Source organism: Lipotes vexillifer, unplaced genomic scaffold, assembly GCF_000442215.2.
Source record: "Lipotes vexillifer unplaced genomic scaffold, Lipotes_vexillifer_v1.1 scaffold604, whole genome shotgun sequence".
Classification (NCBI taxonomy): Eukaryota; Metazoa; Chordata; class Mammalia; order Artiodactyla; family Lipotidae; genus Lipotes; species Lipotes vexillifer.
In genome coordinates, this window is record NW_006798979.1 from 1,712,527 (window position 1) to 1,734,070 (window position 21,544).

The window sequence follows — 21,544 nt, forward strand, 5'->3', positions numbered from 1 at the left end:
CATACATATATATATGTGTATATATATGTGTGTATATATATGTGTGTGTGTGTATATATATATATATATATATATATATATATATGAAGAGATTCTGGAAATCACATTTTCGTCTCATGGTCATTTATTACATTGTATATCAGGTTTTTCACACTTGATTCTGATCCTGAAACTGTGGTTGCATCCTTGTGAAGGTGTTCATGAAGTCCCATAGTAAGCCTGTTACCACAAAGTAGTCATTAGGAAATAGTGGGTTGTTTTTTTTCCTCAAAAGAGTACTTTTTAAATTTCAAGCCTACATTGTAAAATGATGCAAATTTAAAAACAGTTGTTCTTTTTTCAGATTCTTTATCAAAGAGTGAATTTCCAAATCCATCCAGAAGGAGGAGAGACTATCAGTGTGTCACCATTGATGAGTAAAGTGCTGCAAGAGGTGAGTCAGGGTGAGAGGGGGCAGTGTGAAAGGTGGTTGTGAGAGGAATGAAGCAGTCACCCTACTGTGTGTGTGTGTGTGTGTGTGTGTGTGTGTGGAGACTGTTCTTTTAAACTTTTTTTGTGTGTGAAATATAACATATAGAAAAATACACAAAACAAAGATGTCCAAGTATCATAAAGTATCATAAAGAAAACATCCATGAAACCATCACACAGATGAAGAAATAGCTCATGACAGGCCTTCCACAGGTCCCCTCACACCCTTCTAATCTCTCTCCTTCCAGAGATCCTGACTCATCCCAATAACTAGATCCATGTGTGTTTTGTTCTTGTTTTAAAACGACTTTAAAACCTATCACACCCCTCGCAGTATGATAGTTTAATTTTACCTGTTTTTGTACTTTATGGAAATAGTTACACTCAACATTATGTCTGTGAGATCCATCCATGCTATTATATGTGTTGTAGTTGACTCATTGTTACTGCTGTATTGAAATTTATTGCTATATGCGTATATTCCAGTTTATCCTTTCTAATGTTGACTGACATTGGTTTGTTTTCCGTTTTGGTTACTAAAAATAATGCTGCGTCATCATTCTGTACGTGTTTCTAGTGCACATGTGCAGACCTTTCTCTCTGGCATGGACCTACCTAGCCCTGGAAGTCTGCATTATTAGATAAATGTGTACGTTCAACCTCAGTTGATAATCCCAAATAAGTTTCTAAAGGGGTTTTACCCGTTGCACTCTCAACAGCAGTGTCTGGGATTGCCATTTGCTCCAACCCCAGCACCTTGGCATGGGTGGTTTTCTAAATTTTACCAATTCTCTTAAGTGTTTAGTGATATCTTTTTGTGCTTTTGATTTGCATTTTCCTGATTACTAATGAGATGGACTTATCTCAGGAGAGATCCTCTTTAGTGAGGTTCCTATTCAGTTCTCTTGTCCATTTTTTATTGAATTTTAATCCCTTTTCCCTTTCCTCATTGAAATTCTTATGACTAAAATTTGTCTGGACCCGTTATGCATGTATGAGTCTCAGGAGAGTGCGCCCTGGGAGAGGAAGGAGGAAGCATGTACTCACTGAGACCTGCCTCTTGTTGGTCAGCCTTTGCTCCATGGAATTTAACTTTTTATGACTATTTGTAGCAACATAGGATTGGCACTTGTTTAGGTCAAAGACAGTAGCTATTTCTGATATTCTAACTAGATAAATTTAAAGATGATAATCCTCTTTATAGATTGGTTTCTGTAGGATTCCTTTAAATGGTAAGATTCACTTTCAAAGTGTAAAATGTCATTCATTTTTCTGGTAACTATTTTGGAAGACCTCTGTTGTGATAAGTGAGCTACACCTAATCTCCTTTGTTTTCTCTGTGTTTTTTGTTTGTTTGTTTTCCTTATATTTCCATACATTGATTTTACTTTTAATTTTTAAATTTTTTTGAGATATAGTTGATGTACAATATTATGTAATATAAGGCAAAAAATAGTGATTCACAATTTTTAAAGGTTATACTCTATTTATAGTTATTATTAAATATTGGCTATACTCCCAGTGCTATACAATATATCTTTGTAGCTTATTTATTTTATACCTAATAGTACCTCTTAATCCATTACCTCTATATTCCCCTCCCTCTGCTCTCTCCTCACTCATAACCACTAGTTTTTTCTCTATACCTGTGAGTCTGTTTCCTTTTTGTTATATTTGTTAGTTTGTTGTATTTTTTAGATTCCACATATAAGTGATATCATGCAGTATTTGTCCTTCTCTGACTTATTTCATTTAGCATAATGCCCTCCAAGTCCATCCATGTTGTTGCAAATGGCAGAATTCCATTCCTTTTTATGACTGAGTAGTATCCATTGTGTGTGTGTGTGTGTGTGTGTGTGTGTGTGTGTGTGTGTGTACACACCACATCTTCTTTATAAATTGGCTGTATTCATCTTGCTGAGCTCATCTGTAATTGTATACTGTGTAGTTACTTTTGGAATGCTGGTACAAAGCTTCAATTGTGGAATTTATTAATAGAGTTAAGGAACAGTTAGCTTTGCCTACAGTGGAATATGTACGATTACTTCATTTCCATAATTCTTTCTTTTATACTAAAATTCAGTTTGACAAACATTTATTGAATACACATGTGTATCCCCAGTTCAGTGCTAAGTGATCTCAGGATCCCAAAGAAGTTTGTAATGTGATTTTTGGCCCTTAAGGGTTTTTCTCCTATTCCTCCTGTAGTGGTGACTCCAGGAGAGCACTGACCAATAGAATTTTCTACAGTGAGGGAAATATTCTGTATCTCCACCATCCATTGTGGTAGCCACTAGTCACCTGTAGCTATTGAGTACATGGAATAAAGGTCGTGCAACTAAGGAATCAAATTTTAAATTTTGTTTGATTTTATTTATGTTAATTTTACTAGCCACACAAGGCTACTGGGTACCAGATTGGACATCACAGTTCTAGAAGGTGAGATATTCAGAGGAGGATTGTGTTCTGCAGTCAACACTGCAGATAGTGGACATTTTTTGGTTACTGTTGTTACACTGTCTTTAAACGGAAGTCATAGCATTTTCCAGGGGCCTGGAATGGTATAGGTGTATTTTGTCCTTTGGCGTGTTTTGACTTGTTGTATTGATTAGTTTCTGTTTGGTTTTCTCTTACTGGATATGAAAAAACATTAAATTCTATGGTGTTTTCTCCATGGGATTCAAAACAGTTCTTATATTGGGGAGTTGGCAAATTTTACTATTTTTCAAGGTCCAATGGAAGACCTGATTTTCATGAGATCTTTATCCCCATTTTTGTACCTTTTGAACCTCTGATCCTTCCCCACTTGTTCAGCCATATCACCCACTGTCTCCACAGCCTCCTCTCTTTTCATGCCTTCCAAACATGTGCTGTGTTCCAGTCACGCTGAAGTTACCCCGTTCTCTGAGTAGGCTCTCTCGCAGCTTTGGTGTTATCTAGGGCTCTTTGCCTGTCCTGCCCTTCTTGTCTTGTGCTCTTGTCATCTTCCTGCCCTCCTGATCCCATCTAAGCTGTCGTTTTCTTTATCAAGCTTTCCTTAAGTCCCCGTTGTTCCCTCCCCCGTATCCCCCAAGCATCTCGCATCATCGTATCAGCACATGTGTGGTACGGCTTGGTATGTGCAGCAACTGGAAGCATGTCCTTTACCTTTGTGCTCTCTCCATGGACTGCTTGTCACAAAGTGACTGCCTCGTAAATGTTTAGTAAAGCTAATTTGGAAACTCCCACTGAAAAAAGATTAGTGCATGGTAAAAATGAATTAGAAAGTAGATTTTAGCCTAAAAATATAGGGAATTTCCAGTTTAACTCATACGTGTGTGCTCTGGTTGCTACTGAGGTCCTGTTGTATTTCGGCCACTGTAAGGGGGAGTATCATTTCTCTGTTTAGTAGAGAATTGCACCATTTTTTGCTGAGTTCAGCTCCATAAGCTTATTCTGAATCCCCATCCTTCTTTATAGAATCCATGAAAAGCCTTTTGTGGCTTTTGGGTTTCCTATTTTCTGCTTCTCTGATGAATTAGAAAGTGTCAGTCTGGCCCCTTGGTAGTCTCTTTGGAGTAGAGCCTGCTGTGTCACCAAAAGTGGGCACATACTGCTCCATTAAAATTTCTTCAGTAAATGTAGAAGACCGCCAGCAGTCCTCCTCAGGATCCATTTAGCGAGGAAAAGGAAGTCTTCCAAAATGATTGTCTGTTTTTGTCTTTGTTTTTTTTTTTTTTTTAGCTCCTTAAAAGCTTTCCGGTCTTCCTTTTTCCTTTTCCAACAAGCTGTAATAGATCTAGGTCTCATGAAGTGCTAATCCAAGCCCTCAGTGAACACATGATGGCTTTGATTCATGAAGCACATTTCAGAATATTATAGCTGCTATTATTAGATTAAACTGCAGTGCTTAGCCGTAAGATGCCGTGTGTTACACATTAACAGTAGATGTAGTAACCACATTAAATTATAACTCATAAATGAGAGCTGACTGTATATGTAATCTGCTTAATGCCCAAGACTTTCATTACTCAGTTGTGAAAATAATGATTTTTACTTAAGTATCCAAGCAAAGAAAAGATGTTAAGTGCTGTTCTGTTGCATTTGCATTAGTACAAGTGGAGCATACAAGTTCTAAGGTATTGGCTGTTGTCCCAGTGAACAAGATATTTGTTTTTAAATAGAACAAAGTACATAATTTGTGAATAACTACCAAATCAAAGATTTCTAGTTTCTTATTAATGTTGGTTTTTATGGTTTTTTTAGGTGTAACAGTATTCCACCACTTAGAGTGTATTAACATTTTGTTTAGTTAGTATTAGTTATATCACGTAGCCAATAGTGTTTTCCCCAGATAATCTAATTAGAGTTGGAAATGGTTAATATACAAGGTTCCCATTAAAAAATCATTTTCACTGTGGGAATTCTTGTTATGAACATTTTAAGTGGCTACAGATTTATACAACTGGACTAATTAATGTTTAGAATTGAGTCATGGGCTAAGCATACAGCTATTTTGAATTTATAAATGGATTATTTAGAAATACTGAAATAAAAGCAAGCAAATGACAGTTGTATTTCAGTACCATGGACAACCCTTTCTTTTCCCCTTCACCAGTTGATGGACGTTTAAGTTGTTTGCACTCTTTAGCTATCATGAATAATGCTGCTGTGAACATCGGTATACAAGTCTTTGTATGGAAATATGTTTTGATTTCTCATGTAGGTATCTGGGAGTGGAACTGAAGGATTGTATGGTGTATATGTGTTAAATATTGGAAGAAATTGCCAAATTGTTTTCCAAAGTGGCTGCACCAGGAAGTATTAAGGTTCCAGTTTCTTCATATCCTTGCTAACATTCTTGACTGGCTTTTTGCTTAAAGCAATTCTTATAGGTGTGTGTGGTATCTCATTATCATTTTGGTATGTGTTTCCAAATAACTAATGATAATGAGCATATTTTCATGTGCTTATTGGCCATTTCTATACCTTCTTTGGTGAAATGGCTATAAATATATTCCCCATTTTTTAACTGTGTTATTTGTCGTCTCCTTACTAAGTCGTAAGAGTTTTTGCTGTTGTTTTTAAACTCTTGGATACAAGCTGTTGGATGTGTGATTTGAAAATACTTTTCTGTCAGTGTGTGATTTGAATTTTTACTTTAACGGTGACTTTTGAAGTGCAAAAGCTTTTAATATTGCTGAAGTCGAGTTTATTAACATTTTCTTTTATTGCTTGTGCTTTTGGTGTTGTATCTAAGAAATCTGTGCCTAACTTAAGGTTGTGAAGATTTACTCCTGTGCTTTTTTCCTAAGAGTTTTATAGTTTTAGCTTTTATATTTATTGATAAATAAGTAATAATGAACCACTTTTTGTATGAGATCAAAGTATAGGCTTGAGGAATATCCACATACAGAAAGATGAATTAGAACTTTACCTCATATCATAAACAAAAATGGACTTGATCGGATCATATTTGTTTTTTCTTTTATGTGATATCTTGTTCCTTTTTAAAGGATTTTCAGTCTCATATTACAAAAGGCACACATTAATATTATGAAGTTTAAAATGATTTCTTCTGAAGTGGATTTTTATTAAAATTATTGCCTTAGTAATTTTCATTTTTCCAGATGTTTTGAAATTTTGGTTTGCAAGCTTGTTTTGAGCCCTACCATTCAGTTTAGTTTTTTTTCTTTTTTTTGGCCATGCAGTGCAGCATATGAGATCTTAGTTCCCTGACCAGAGATTGAACGCGTGTCCCCCTGCAGTGGAATCAATGAGTCTTAACCACTGGACCGCCAGGGAAGTCCTCATTCAGTTTAATCTTTATTTCCCTAGACCCTCCTTAAGGATTCTGTAGTTTTGTGGTTTCCTCCTATCTAATCCCTTGGTGCTTCAGTCCAGAACCACATCCTAGAGTAGCTTTTCACTTGGGACTCCCTCCCCCTGTACTAGTGAGGATGTGAGAAATACAGACATGGAGCCAGTGATGGTTTTGCCCAGTTCCTTTGGGCTCTGATTCAAGTTCTCTGCCTCCATCGGCCCACAGCTTCATGAAATAAATATAAATGCATAACCCCAGGCAGTGAGCCAGGATGAAGTTCTCCGTCTTACAGGGAATCCTTTTAATTCCCAGTTCTTCTGTGAGAAGGAGGGCCTGGCAGCTATTGCCAGCATCTGAATTTTGAGCCCCCAAGTGTTGAACTCTATAAAGTTGAGTGTCTTTTGCCTCTTCTTGCTATTATTCTCAGTATTTTGGAGCATGGTGAACATATTGCAACATAATTCATGACTCCATCTTGACTGGAATGTGTAATGTTTTCTTTAATTACAAATATAGTACAGACTTCTATTTTAACAATCCGCTTATAGGGATTGTTAGGAATTCAGATAATATAGGAGTTCAGATAATCAATATAATCTGGCATACTTTATATCTTGAAAGTAAAAAAAAAAGATATGTGAAACACTTATGAAAAAATACTGACATTTGTTAATTTTTGATAAGACGTACATGTATATTTGTGGTAACTTTGGTCTTTCTAATTTTTTTGAAATATAAAAAAAATCAATAATACATTGATATGTAAGCTCTCTTTCTTCTCTCTCAGTTCTTTCTCTCTCCACATTCTATGTATCCCACTGCTCAGAGGTAAACATTTTTAAGTTTATATATATCTTTCCAGACTTTTTCTGAGCATAGACAGATTTTCTGTATAGCTCTCCTCTGTCTCCTGGAGGACTATTATTTTATTCTTTAAACTAAAATGGATTTGTACTGCATATATTATTTTGAAGCTTGCTTTTTTTCGTATAATGATATGTGTCACGGACATCTGCCCTTGTCATTGCATATAGACCATTTATGTCTGGTGTAACAGTGGTCACTGGATATGTATGTACCATGATTTATTTATCTTTTCCTTTGCTTTTCAACTTTTGGATTGTGCCCAGTTTTCCTCTGTTTTGGACTGAACTGCACTGAGCATTTTATGTGCACATCTTTGCATATTCATGCTAGTATTGCCCTGGGATAAAATGGGAAAAATGGGCTCCTGAGAGAGACAGTTTCCTGTTTCTTGTGGTCTGTCCTCCATAACTTTGTGTAAGTGCTGATTACAAAATTGCACATGGAAAAGGAAAGTAAAAATATACTCCACATACCTCTATTTTTCCTAACTACAGTTCTCTTAATCTGGATCCAAGAATGCTAGAAGATTCAAAAAGGGTTCAGTCCCTAAAGCCCCTGAAATAATGTGTCAAATTTGTTGTGTTAGTATGTGTCTGTTTGTGACTTTGTGTGTTCATGTATGTACACATGCATGTGCATTCAGTTTTCTGGGGAAAGCAGTTATAGCTTTCATTAGAAATGTACAGGGGGCTATGACTCCCAGAGATGAGAACGTCTAAATTGTAGCCTGGCCTGTTAATTAGCAGATGAACTGAAGCAGAGTCAGACTTTAGAGTGATTTACAACACGGGGTATTTTTCTGCTGCTTCTTCTCATAAATAGTTCCAGAAGTGGTATCACCAGTAGTAAGGGTGTTTGCATTCTTAACATTTCGAATTCAGGATGAAATTTGCTATAAGTAAGTGTTAGGTGCAGGGAAGTACTTTGGATTATTTACAGATACGTTGGAGGAGAGAGGGTAGGGGCTGAGCTGAGTTTGAACTCTGTTTGTGATCCTTACCTAGGTTATGGGTACCACCAGCTCAGTTCTCAGTTGGCAAACAGGTTTCCCAGAAATTAACCCTCAAATTACCAGATACCAGAGAGAGCAGCTCCTAAATAGATTACTATAGTAATTGATCAACAAGAATTGTTTCTGTAAGCCACGCTTGATATATGGAACTGTCCTTGTTCTTGTGAACCTGTTTGGTTATGTTGTCTATTGTAGGACTTGAAAAATATTATTAGTGCTTAGGAAGTTAACCTTTGAGCTGTGCAACACTTGACATTAATGAGATTTCATGTTAAATTTTATGCTGGGAGTTGCTGACTTGGTTTGGGGGATTAATCTGTTTCTGCTGTTATGCACTGTAAATTAATTAGCAGTGTGCAACTATGAATATAAAAACTGCCAGTAGTAATCATTTCAGGAGTAAATTTTGCCTAACCTCTTTTTGCTTTCCCTGTTACATGGAGTTGAAAGAAAACTGTTTTCCTCATTAATGCCTCTGGTTACACTATGATCTTGGTAGACTGCCCCCAAGTTAAATCCTCCTTCTGCGGTCTAAATGAGCCTTTTATTTTACTTTCTCTTTTATAATTCTTATAAGGGAGGAATCTCTCACAGAAGATCCTTCTATCATGTACATTTCTGTGCATTGGAATTTCATTTATCTTCTGAAACAAACTTTTCAGTTTCCATGTTTAAAACTTTCTATCTTGAGTTAGCCAGTCCATATGAACAGAGTAAATTTTAGGTTTATTTTATGAAATGGAATAATTGTTTTATAGCCTGCTGTGTCACCAACAGTGGTCATGGGAAGCAGAGGTTTAAAAAAATTTTTTTCATTGAGATACACTCGACATACATTATTGTGTAAGTTTAAGGTGTGTAATATATTGATTTGATATATCAATATTGTAGTATAGTTGCCATTGTAGCATTAGCTGACACCTCTGTTGCATCACATAATTATCATTTCTTCTAGTGCTGGGACACAATTCTTTTTCATGTTAAAAAATTAGAAAATCTTTTGAGAAAACTTAACCAACAGCAAAGTAGGTAAATTGTAAGTATTGGTTAATACAGCTTAAGTACATTAGCAGTGAGAATAAAATTCAAATTCTTTTCTAGAAATTATTGAGTATCCTAACATGATGTAGTCATTTTCTTTTACTGCTATAATATATGACTATAATTTAGCAGCTTTAAAACAATGCAAATTGATTTCTTATAATTCCCATAGGACAGAAACCGGGCCGGCTTGGGTGGGTTTCTGCTTAGAGTCTCAGCCAAAATCAAGGTGCCGGCAGGGCTGTGTTGTTTTCTGGAGGCTCTAGAGGAGAATTTGTTTCCATGCTCATTCATGTTGACAGAATTTAATTCCTTGTGTTTGTAAGACTGAGGTCCTCATTGCCTTGCTGTCTGTTGCCTGAAGTTTCTTCTCAGCTTCTAGATGCTTCTTGCATTCTTTAGCTTATGGCCCCCTCGCTCCATCTTCAACGCCAGCAATGACGGGTTGAATCCCCTCATGCTTCACATCTCTCCTGCCTCTTCCCCCCATGGCATCTCTGTGACCCTAGCTGGGAAAGGTTCTCTGCCTTAAAGGCTCACGTGATTAGGTTAGTTCCACTCAGATAATTCAAGATTATCTCTTCACCTCAAGGTCTGTGTTCTTTTTTTTTTTTTTTTTTTTTTTTTTGGCGGTATGCTGGCCTCTCACTGCTGTGGCCTCTCCCGTTGCGGAGCACAGGCTCCGGACGAGCAGGCTCAACGGCCATGGCTCACGGGCCCAGCCGCTCCACGGCATGTGGGATCTTCCCAGACCGGGGCACGAACCCGTATCCCCTGCATCGGCAGGCGGACTCTCAACCACTGCGCCACCAGGGAAGCCCAAGGTCTGTGTTCTTAATCATATCTGCAAAGGCCCTTTGCCATGTAATGTAATATACTTGCAGGTTCCAGGGATTAGGAGATAGACATTTTGGGGGGGCCATAATTCTACCAACCAGATATAGCAACTGTCAGGTTGGTCTAAAATGGTGAATTTGTCCTAAGTGTTTGTTGTGTGATGATGTCTTGGTAATTATTGAGTGATTACATGATTTATCATTTTTTATTACTTAAATAACATATTAATGAATGATGTGATGTAGACCTAAATAGCCAAATTAAACTATTCTTCTATTATTGACAAGAAAGCTATTTAAATTGCAAGACTAGACCTTAATTTTTCTTTCCTTTAACTGGGATACGACAGAAAAAATAAGTAGAAATAGACAGATACTAAACCAAAAACTTGGCTTTTGTAGAACAAATTTATCTTTCTTTGATCAAAAGCAGATGTAGTTGCTGTCATTTCTGTTTAAACAAATGTTAATGTATTGGCATTTTTCTCCACATGGAATCTCTTGGGTTAGTAAATGGAGAGTTCGAATTTTAGCTGACTGCTTCAAGATTGGTAGGAGGTTCCACATTATAAACCTTTTAAATACTAATAATCATCCACGTGTTTACATGATAAACAAAATGCCTTTCAACATTTAAAGGTGGATCATCTGAATCTTCTAAGTTTGTCTGGGTCACAGTAGCATTGTTCGAATGAATATTTCTTAATTAATCTAAATAATAAATACTTTAAAATGTCTTGTCAAAGAAACAAACATGAGTATCTCCTTGAAGGATATTATATTGGTAAAAAAATGATGAACCCATTATTTGCCTTATAAATATTTCTTTGACTAATGCAGTAAGATGTATTTTCCTTTACCGAATCTTCTTTTGTAAATGATTCGAGGAGGTACAATATGCCAGTAGTGCTTTGTTTCACACTTTTTTGTTACTGGCAAAGATGGATTTTTAGATCTATTTGTCTTCATGTCTGATAATTTTAAGTCGTCACGTTATCACTCTCTGCTCTGTTCTTGTGACTTCCCACGTTTTTGCTCTTGCCATTTTCTTTTTTTTAACATAGGATGAAGTAAGTGTCCCAGGCAGCAACTCAGCTGACCTGTTCCACTGGACCGCTGCCACCACCATGAAAGTCCTTTCCAACACCACGACCACCACCAGGGCTGTGCTGCAGGCCGTCAGCGATGGGCAGTGGTGGAAGAAGTCGTTGACTTACCTTCGACCCCTTCAAGTAAGCAATGCATCTTGCTTTTTTAATTCAGTTGGTGTGGTTTATATCAGTTCATTAGCATGCTCTTCAGTTGGTTTCACTGTTGCTACAGCTTTGTCTTCTTTGGATTATTAAACTAATCTCTTAAGAAATCTAGGCCTCGCATCAGATAGGGAATGAGTAATTGATTTTATGGAATGTAATATACTACCATACAATATTTGCGAAAGACAGCAGTACGGATTTAAGTACGGTTTGGTTTATATGTCAGAATTGAAGTTTACGGGGATGAAGAGGAAAATGATGTTTATCAAGGCTGTCTCTCTTTTGCTGTTTTTCTGTAGGCCAGTTGTGGAAGAGAAGTGCTAGGAGCCAGCCTGGGGGCTGTCTTAGTTCTCTCGAGCTGCTGTAACAAAAATATCGTAGACTGGGTAGTTTAAGCAGCAGACAGTTATTTCTCACAGTTCTGGAAACTGGGGAGTCCAAGATCAAGGCGCTGGCAGATTTAGTATTTGATGCAGGCCTGCTTCCTGGTTCATAGACCGCCATCTATTTGCTGTATCCTCACACGGCACAAGGGGTGAGGGACTTCTCTGGAGTCTCTTTTATAAGGGCACTAATCTCATTCCCAAGGGTTCTGCCATTGTGACCGAATCACCTACCGAAGGCCCCACCTCTTAATACTATTACACTGGGGTTAGGATTTCAACATATGAATTTGGGGTGGGGGGGGGGCACAAACATTCAGTCTTAGTAGGGCCTTTAGGTAAAGAGAATGGTTTAACCTATTCTTTCACGTATTCTGCAAGTAGAGGTCAAGACAAGCAGTAGAACAATTGAGTTTGTTTTCCGTGACATCTTAACCCACTGTGTCCCTGCTGTCTTCTCTGCATTCTCACACTGCCATCCATCCTTTAATCTCTCACTGGAAAACTAAGAGGAAAAAGAAACATGTGCCTTTTTATAAATGCACCCTGAACATTTGAGTATCTTATTTATTAATTAATTCTGCAAATACTTACAGGCATTTTCCATGTGTCAGATAATGTGCTCATCACTGGGAAAAGAGTGGGGAAATCCTTCAGTCTAATTCCCTTCCCTTGTGTAACCTGTATCCCAGTGGAGGAGGCAAAGAAACCAACTGATAGCGATATTTGTATAATAATGAAATGGCAGGTGGTAATGAGTACTATGAAGGTAACGTTAACCGAGGTAAGGGAATAGTGAGTGATACCGGGGGAGTGAAGTTCTGATTAGGGAACTTAGTTTCTCAGAAGAGGAATCACTCTGAGCAGAAAGCTGATTGAGCCACGTAGGGCAAGTACGTTTTGAAGGAATGTGCTTGACATCTTTGCAGGACAGAAAGGAGGCCAGAGTAAGCGGGAGCAGAGTGATGAGTGGGAAGAATGGTAGGAGATGAGATCAGAGAGGTGGTGAAGAGGCCCACCATGTAAAGCCTTCCATAGACTGTGATAAGGACTACACATTTTATTCTCAGCAGCATGGAGAGCTGTTGGAAAATTCCGACAATGCAGTTGTGTGATCCAACTTTACTTTTCATAAGTCTATTTAACTTCTGTTTAGAGAGCCGTCAGTAGTGAGTCAGGAGTGAAGCAAAAAGATGGATCTCTCTTCCAGGACTCCAGGTGAGAGATGTTGGTGGTTTGGATTAGGGTAGCCATGAAGGAAGTGGGAAGTGTTTGGTTTAGGGATATATTTTGTGGACCTGATGATGGTCTGAATGTGGGATATGCAGGAAAGAGAACTAAGGATGATCGCCCAGAAGAAACCACTTACTGACATGCAATGGGCTTGACTTTGGGTTAAGTCTGTGCATCTCTCATCATTTCATGTATCACACTGGATTATGGTTAGGGTTACTTTTCTGTCTCACCTGTTGGGGTGTTTTGAGGGTTTATGTCTTAGATAAAGTGTTTAATACTGTGCCTAATATATAGTTTCTATTAAGTGTCAGTTGTAACTTTTAACATCATTTGCAACAGGAGCTTGATTGTTTCCTGAGGCTATGCTTGGCGTAAAGTAAGTGCTCAACAAACTTTGGAGGAATGGGTGAATATCTTCTACTTGGCTTTTCCAATAAGGGGCTGTTTACAATCTATTTGAGGAGAGCAAAACATAAAGACGGTTAACCATAGTAGGGATACTATAATACTGCTAATGAGGAATACTGATGACGAGTCTTATGAAGGCATCTGTGTGGGTTGTAGTTGTGGAGGAGGTGCGAGTGATGTAGGGGGCCCAGTCGTACCTTGTCTCCATCTGGTGCGGTTTCAGCAGCTGTGGTCTGAGGTGGGCCTGGAAGGAGAGGTGGGCAGTCAGCATGGACCATTACCCTCGTAATGGAAGAAAGGCATATAGTGGCCGGTAGGGTGCATAAAGTAGATGGTTTAGTTGGTGTGGAGAGTTAGTCTTTAAAGCTAATTAACGTTTAATAAATTTGAATGTTATTCTATGCAGTTGAGATTGAATACTGTTGACCGCATTATTCAGAGCTACTAAAGGATTTTGGAGCAAGGGAACAGTATGCACAGAATGATGTTTTGCAAAGGGTATTCTGACTGTTGTATGGAATGTTGGCCGTGTGTGTAACACCGATTGCTTCGAGGTTTCTGATTCAGCGATATCAAAGTGACCAGGAAACTCAAAAGGCCCTTCAGGGTAAGGTTGAAGTGCTGCACTTAGAACGTGGTGATTCTTCTCACGTTCTCCGCTGGATATCGGTGTCAGTCTGACACTCTCTCTTTGGATCACACGTGCGCATTGATGAGTTTCTCCTGAAATCTGTTTGTTCTGTCTTCCGTCCTATCCTCCTCCACCTCCCCTCGCAGGTCTCTTTCTTTTTATCCAGTGTTCTCCACTTCGTTCCGTTTAGGGACAAGAATTTGGTGGTGCTTATCGAACTGGAGCCAGAGCCAATGAAGGCCTAGAAAAACAAGGCTGTCATCCTTTTTACGAATCTGTCATCTCCAATCCCTTTGTTGTAGAGGTAAGGTACAGTGTGCCTAAGAACACGGATTTAACTGTCATGGTGTTGTGGGCATTTTACAATGAACAAAACTTACAATCTTCCTGAAAATGGACTTTCTTTTGCTTTGTTCTTACTCATGTTGTTCATTGGTTTTATGTGATTTGTTTCGTATACATTTACAACATGTTATGAGACTAAAATCTGTTTATAATTTTACATAAAATAACGTGCTTCAGTAATTCAAGTTACCAGAAGATAACATTCCTGTCATTATGTTTTCTAAGAATATCTTTATAGAGAAAAAGACACCCTGCCAAATGGTGTAACTGCTTCTTTTGTCTAGTCTGAAGTGACCTATGACAGCTATCAGCATGTCCCGGTAGAAAGCTTTGCAGAAGTGTTGCTGAGAACTGGGAAACTGGCAGAGACTAAAACTGAAGGAGAAGAAGGATTTCCAACGACAGAAGGTATGAAAGGAGGTTCTAGTTCCCCGACAGTGTGTAACCCGTATCAGGGGAATAATAGAGGAGACTGTATAAATGAATGAGAGTTGGGAAAAGCAATAACATTTTCAGTAATTTTGAATGGCTTAACTTGACACCACCATTTATACATCTATTTATTCGTTGATTTAAATCATTTATAGAGTATCTACTCTTTTCTGGATCCTTGCTAACTGAGGATTTAAAAGGTAAATAAGATGTAATTCCTATCTTAAGGTTGCTAATTATGTAAAGTGACTCTTATAGTGACTGATATAAAGTGCTCAATAAATATTTCCTTTTTGCCTGCTTTTATGGATTAATTAAGAACGTTTAAGTGCTTGTTTCATGGAACGTAGATGTATATTTCATCTTAAGACTTTTCTGCATGGTGACATATCTTTCCATGGGAAATTTTTTGAAAAGAATGAAATGTATGCAAGTTTACCAAAGACAACTTGCCATTTGTACTTTTTTCCTCTTTAGCCTCCTTCTTTTCAAGGTTCCAGGGTAATTGTCTTGACTTTTTTTGTTTTTTTTTTCAATTTTCCCTCTCTCTCTGCTCTACCATCCTTAGTGGGTACCTCAGGATTTAAAGGCTACTGGGGCTCGAGCTATCTTGTCTATATTCCAGGCATCAGTAAGGAGGAAAGGGGAGTGGGAAAAACAGTTTTCTCGGCGGTCCTGTCCAGGACTTCCACTTACCTATTACTGGCTACATCTAACTGCCAGTGAGCCTGGACGATGCTGTCTCTTAATGGAGCACATTGCTGTGTGGAATAAAACTTGGGGAAATGTGTGTGGGGAATAGAACTTCCATGTTCCCAGAAACCTGATGCTATAGCTTATTTTAATTTTTTTAATTTTATTTATTTATTTATTTATTTATTTTGCGGTACGCGGGCCTCTCACTGTTGTGGCCTCTCCCGTTGCGGAGCACAGGCTCCGGACGCGCAGGCTCAGCGGCCACGGCTCACGGGCCCAGCATCTTCGCGGCATGTGGGATCTTCCCAGACAGGGGCACGAACCCGTGTCCCCTGCATCAGCAGGCGGGCTCTCAACCACCGCGCCACCAGGGAAGCCCGAAGACACTATTTTTATCTTCAGTGGGCTTGCAGTGAAGTGAGGAGGCAAATTTATGTGTAAGCGCTAAGACAGGCAAACGCAAGAGGCATTGGGATGACAGATGTATGACGGCTGAGTGAAGAGGGCGTGTGAAGAGGCTTCCTGGAGCGGGTGGTATTTGACCTGAGTTTTGAAGGATGAATAAGAGTATAGTACATGAAAAAGGGGGGAATTTGAGAGGGAGATGTGTTAGGAGAGGCAGAAGGGGGATATTTTAGGTAGAGGGAAGAAGATGCACAGAAGCAAAGAAGATAGATACCATGATTTTTCAGGGATTTGTGTGTTACTCTAATAACCCGGAGAGGGGAGACAGTGTGGGCAACCAGTGAAGAAGTGAGGCAGCAGTTGGCTGGAAGGAACGCGGGTGCTGAGTTAAACATTTTAAATGAAGCTGCTACTGAATGCTATGGGGGTTTCAAGCAGAAGAATATTATTCAGTTTCCTTATCTGTACAGTGGGCATAACGGCCTGTATGTTCCACCTCTGGATTGTTGCTCTTTAGTGGTGATGATGGGGCCCCGTCTGCACACCTTTTCCTAAAGGCTAGTCCTGCCCTGCACTGACTTCCTTGCCGTTGATTATCTCGTACTTTAGTCCATGCAATTATGATTTCACCTTGTTTTCAAGGCCTGCTGCCATAGCTCTCCGTCCTGCTTGCATATTCGAATCACTTAGGGTATTTTTAAGAAATACTGAAGCCTGGGATCCAATGTAGACCATTTATTTCAGAATCCCTGAAGTGGGGTCCAGACACATCAGATATCTTTTACAGTTCCTCAGGCGATTCAGTTGTGAAACCATGGTTAAGACCCTTTGGACGTTTCACGAAAGATAATAGATTCTTTCCAACCATATGTCTGTCATATGTCTGTTCTTCAAACTCTGACACACTTGCTTCCTGGCAGCCTGGAGAAAGCCACCTGTATCTTTTATGTCTGTGTCTGGTCTTTTCAGCTTAAGGGTCGTATCCTGAGTGCTATATCTATTTCTAACACTTTTACCAGGGTTTTCTATATGATAGGTGCAAAATCAGTGTCTCTTCACAGTGATGAGAGTAGGTACAGTACATGCATGACAGTTATTGGGACAGGAATTGAGACTGAATCCAAGTTCCCAGAGATGTGTGTTCTGTTCTTAGTACTGTAGTGTCTGTGAGATTTTAGTGGGATTTTTAGGGATTTTCTTTCTGCCCCAGTGTTTCTTCAAATTGTCCTTTTTGACAGATTTTAATATCCCATCATGGGAAAGAACCCAAGTCCATTAAAATATTAAAAAAAAATTTTTTTCTAATATTCTTGAATAGGAAGAACATTTCAGAGTACCTACTGTGTATATTAAGAATGGAACTTTTTAAATATAGAGGTGATTTTAATATAAATCATCCCTTTAATTTACATTTGGGTTTATGAATTTATGAAGCATTTTCATAAACTCACATTTGATATCTCCTTTTTTTTGCAGATAAACAGGCGACTTTATTATAAAGTAGGTACAAATAAAATGTGATCTTATAGGTCTGATACATTAGAATACTAGATGTTTCATTTTTTTAAAAAGTACATCTAGATATTTATTCCTAACCCTTGAAATTTATAATAAGTCAGTCAACAGACCATGGCCATACCCTTCCCTGCATGCCTTTTGCTGCATCTGTTAAATGGCATTCTGAGTTGAATGAACCTGACATGTGTGGTGTATCTCTTTTATTCCCTTCCAATTTTATTGAAATATAATTGACATATATAGCACTGTATGAATTTAAGGTGTGCAGTGTAATGATCTGACTTATATACGTCATGAAATGATTATCAAAATAAGTTTAGTGAACACTCATCATCTCATATAGGTAGGAAATAAAGGAAAAATTTTAAAAATATTTTTCCTTGTGATGAGAACTCTTAGGATTTACCCTCTTAATAACTTTCCTATGTAATATACAGCAGTGTTGATTATATTAATCATGTTGTACATTGCATTCCTAGTACTTATTTATAAGGGGAAGTTTGTACTGCTTTTTAACTAGTTTCATCTAATTCTCTGTCCCGCTACCCACTGCCTCTGGTAACCACAAATCTGATCTCTTTTTCAATGAGTTTGCTTGTTTTTGAAGTATAATTGACCTACAACACTGTCAGTTCCCGGTATACAGCATAGTGATTTGATACTCCTGTATACTACAAAATGATCAACATGTTTGATTTCTCTTGATAATGCTAATATATTTGAGACAGATATCTCTGGCTATTTTATAATATCAAATATTTGTCAGAAAGTCAGCAGATTTGATGAATGATGTAGGTTAAATTACCCAAATTAAAAATCGTAAAAATGTGACTCCTGACTTTGGTTCAGAAGTAAGTAGGTCATGGTGCAAATTAAACTTCCCAACATGAGCTGACTTTTCAGAATTTTTTAATAAAGTTGATGAAAAGGTTTTTATGGAGACTAGCTGAAGAAAACTGATCAGTATTTATTTAGCTAAATGAATGATTTAATGGCTAATGATTTCCAAATCAATAATATGGGCAGCCTTCCTCTGTGAATTTAGTTCTGGAATTAAATTTATCATAGAGTGCTTTCCAGAGGCACTTCCTTTGCAGAGAATTAGTGCTTGGAGGCTTAGACATAGATTTCATCTGATTTTGGCTGTATAACTTGTTTAGAAAATGCATTGTATTCAAGGTTAGAGAATAAGCACTGCAAATTAAATTCATACACACTGCTAAATGTAGGGCAGGCTGTTTTTGGGGAAAAGAAAAAAAAAACTTAAATGGTAATGTAAAATCACTGTGACCCAGTCTGTGGCCAGCCTGACATCTGGTGGATCCCAGTGAAACCCCGTGGGATCTGGTCTACTTCAGATAATTTTGTCCTGCGTCGCATCAGATGGCTCCCAGATTCAAACTCTGAGAAGCTTCCCGTATGTGGGGGCTTGATTTCCACTTTGCAAGAATAATTGAGCCTCAGTGAGGGCTGCTGGGAAAGTTCGGGTGGTGTGAGGTGTGGGCAGTTATCGTGTCTCTCCCCACTCCCTTCCCCACTGGTCCCTCCACCATCAGTTTCCTTCAACTATTCGGTTATTAGCCAGGAGGGGTTCTGGGTTGTAGGGAATGATGAGCTGTGATCTGGCTATGGAGGGAAAAGATGTCACAAGATGACTTCAACAGTTGTGTTAAGGATTAGGGAAGAGATATGATCCCTTCCCTTTCATCCTGGGGACGTAGGGGACTGTGGTGTACCCGATGCCAGTGATTGTGGTCTTTCTAGTCTTGGAGCAGTGGGGAGGTCATGGGCTTTGTGTGGCCGGAAACTCAGCTGCCTTAGTGCTGGAGACGAGGCATGTGTACACTTGTCTACAAGGATCTTTCAGGAAACCCCATTTGGGAAAAAAAATAACTGATGGGGAGCTTGAGCATTTGACACTGTTTTCAGAGAGGAGTTTTTTCTCTTTTCTTCCCCAAATATTTTATTAAGGGAATTTTCAAATGCACAGAAAAGTTGAGAAAATTCTACAGCGAACTCCCATATACTTCTCCACCTAGATTCTACAGCGAACATTTTACTATACTTGCTCTAGTCCATCCACCAAATCCAGCTTCTTTGCTGACACGTTTCAAAGTTGTCGGCATCATTACACTTCACCCCTTGACACTGCACTGTGCATATCTTTAACTAGAGTCAGCATTTCTTACTCTTTTGTGAGATAACATCTACAAACAATGAAATACAAAAATCTTAAGTGTAGACGTAAGGTTGGTGAGTTTTGACAAGTGCAGCACCTGTGTAACCCTGACTCCTCTCAAGATACGGAACATTTCTGTCACCCCAGAAAGTTGATGCCTCTTTCCTGAAAACACCCACCCCACACTCCCAGTCAGGTGACAAATGTTTGGATTTTCCCTGCTGTAGATTAGTTTTGACTGTTCTAGAATCCATTCAGCGGAATTATACAGGATGTATTCTTTTGTGTAAAGCTTGAGATTTATCTGCATCTATCAGTAGCTTTTTTTTTTTCTTTCTTCTCTGTTTTTGTTTTTTGGTTGCTTTACAAAGATTTTTTTTTTTAATTTATTTATCTTATTTATTTATTTTTGGCTGTGTTGGGTCTTCGTTGCTGCGCTGGGACTTTCTCTAGTTGCAGCGAGCGGGGGCTACTCTTTGTTGCGGTGCGCAGGCTTCTCATTGCGGTGGCTTCTCTTGTTGTGGAGCACGGGCTCTAGGTGCGTGGGCTTCAGTAGTTGTGGCTCATGGGCTCAGTAGTTGTGGCTCGTGGGCTCCAGAGCGCAGGCTCAGTAGTTGTGGCGCACGGGCTTAGTTGCTCTGTGGCATGTGGGATCTTCCCGGACCAGGGCTCGAACCGGTGTCCGCTGCATTGGCGGGCGGATTCTTAACCACTGCGCCACCAAGGAAGCCCTCTTTTTTTGTTTTTTAATGACTGAGAAATATTCCATTGTATGAATATACCACAGTTTACACATTCTTCTGTTAAGGGACATGAAGGCTTTTTCCAGTTGATGCTTATTATGAAAAAGCTGCTGTGAACTCTTGTACAGTGTTTTTGTGGACCTGTGTTTTTACTTCTCTGGGATAACTATCTAAGGGTAGAATTGCTGGGCCAAAGATTATAGATTTGTTTAGTTTTATAAGAAACTATCAGACCTCTCTTACTTGTCAGCGGTTGTGGTTTTTCTGGGCTCTGGTTCTTTAAGACTTCAGGTTCTCTATCCGAATTTTACCTGCCTGGCAAGGAACAGACAGGAGCTTGCCCTCAGGATAGAAGCTGTAAAAATGGGAAATCACCGGTGCCATTTCATTTTTCCAAATGGCATCTACCCTCCAGTTTCTGTCTGCTTTCAGGGCCTCTCCAGTGCCTTCCGATACTTTTGCCTTTTGTGCTTTATCCAGAGTTTATAGTCTTCATCTGCACAAGGACTGTACCAGTAACAGAACCCAATCACAGAAGAATTTAAATAGAATTTATTATTCTGGGTTTCGCTGGAGTTCATCCTATGACAGTAGGGCAAAAGTCTGAGTCATAGTTCCCCAGAGAAGGGAAATAGGCCAGGTGCCTTTCTCTTAGGATTACTCCTGAGGAGTCAATTCATATGAGTGAAGCCTTACCCTGTGGAGTGGATTTTGGACTTAACCCAACCTTAAGGGATCTTCATCTTGTGTAGTTAAAATAGATGTCAAGAAGCCTCTTGAGAAATGGGCCAAATGGACATTCACGTGGGTGAGTTGTGCCAGCTAAATAGCAGTCCTGGTCGAGTTGCTGCAATGAGGACTTGGCTTAAAGTGAGAATTTGAAAAACACGTGGCAATTCGGCAACAGCTATGAAAATTATGGCTGCGGGTATTGTTTAACCTAATAATTCTGCTTCTAGGAATTTATCCTATGAATTCACACACATGAAAAATATGGCATATGTTCATTGCTTGCAATAGCATAATATTGTCGACAGCCTGATACATATTGACAAAAAGAGATATCTTATTTTGTATCTCTTGTTTCCTGTCTGTATTAGTCAGCTTGGGCTGCCATAACAAAATACCATAGACCAAGTGGCTTAAACAACAGAAATTTAGTCTCACAGTTTGGAGACTGGAAATCAGGGTGCCAGCATTTTTGGGTTCTGGTAGTGATCTCTTCCTGGCTAGCACATGGTTGTCTTCTCACTATGTCTTTACATCAGGACGGGGGGGTGGG

At 38.8% G+C, this 21,544-nt stretch overlaps 1 protein-coding gene across 1 annotated transcript in view; it reads left to right on the forward strand.

The window, feature by feature from the left end:
• NBAS (NBAS subunit of NRZ tethering complex) overlaps positions 1-21,544 on the forward strand; it is a 360,677-nt gene that overhangs the window by 193,488 nt on the left and 145,645 nt on the right. The window contains exons 35-38 of the mRNA XM_007471211.1: positions 344-433; positions 11,095-11,262; positions 14,135-14,248; positions 14,574-14,697. Coding sequence (XP_007471273.1) covers positions 344-433; positions 11,095-11,262; positions 14,135-14,248; positions 14,574-14,697 — 496 coding nt within the window. The remainder of the gene's footprint in view (positions 1-343; positions 434-11,094; positions 11,263-14,134; positions 14,249-14,573; positions 14,698-21,544) is intronic.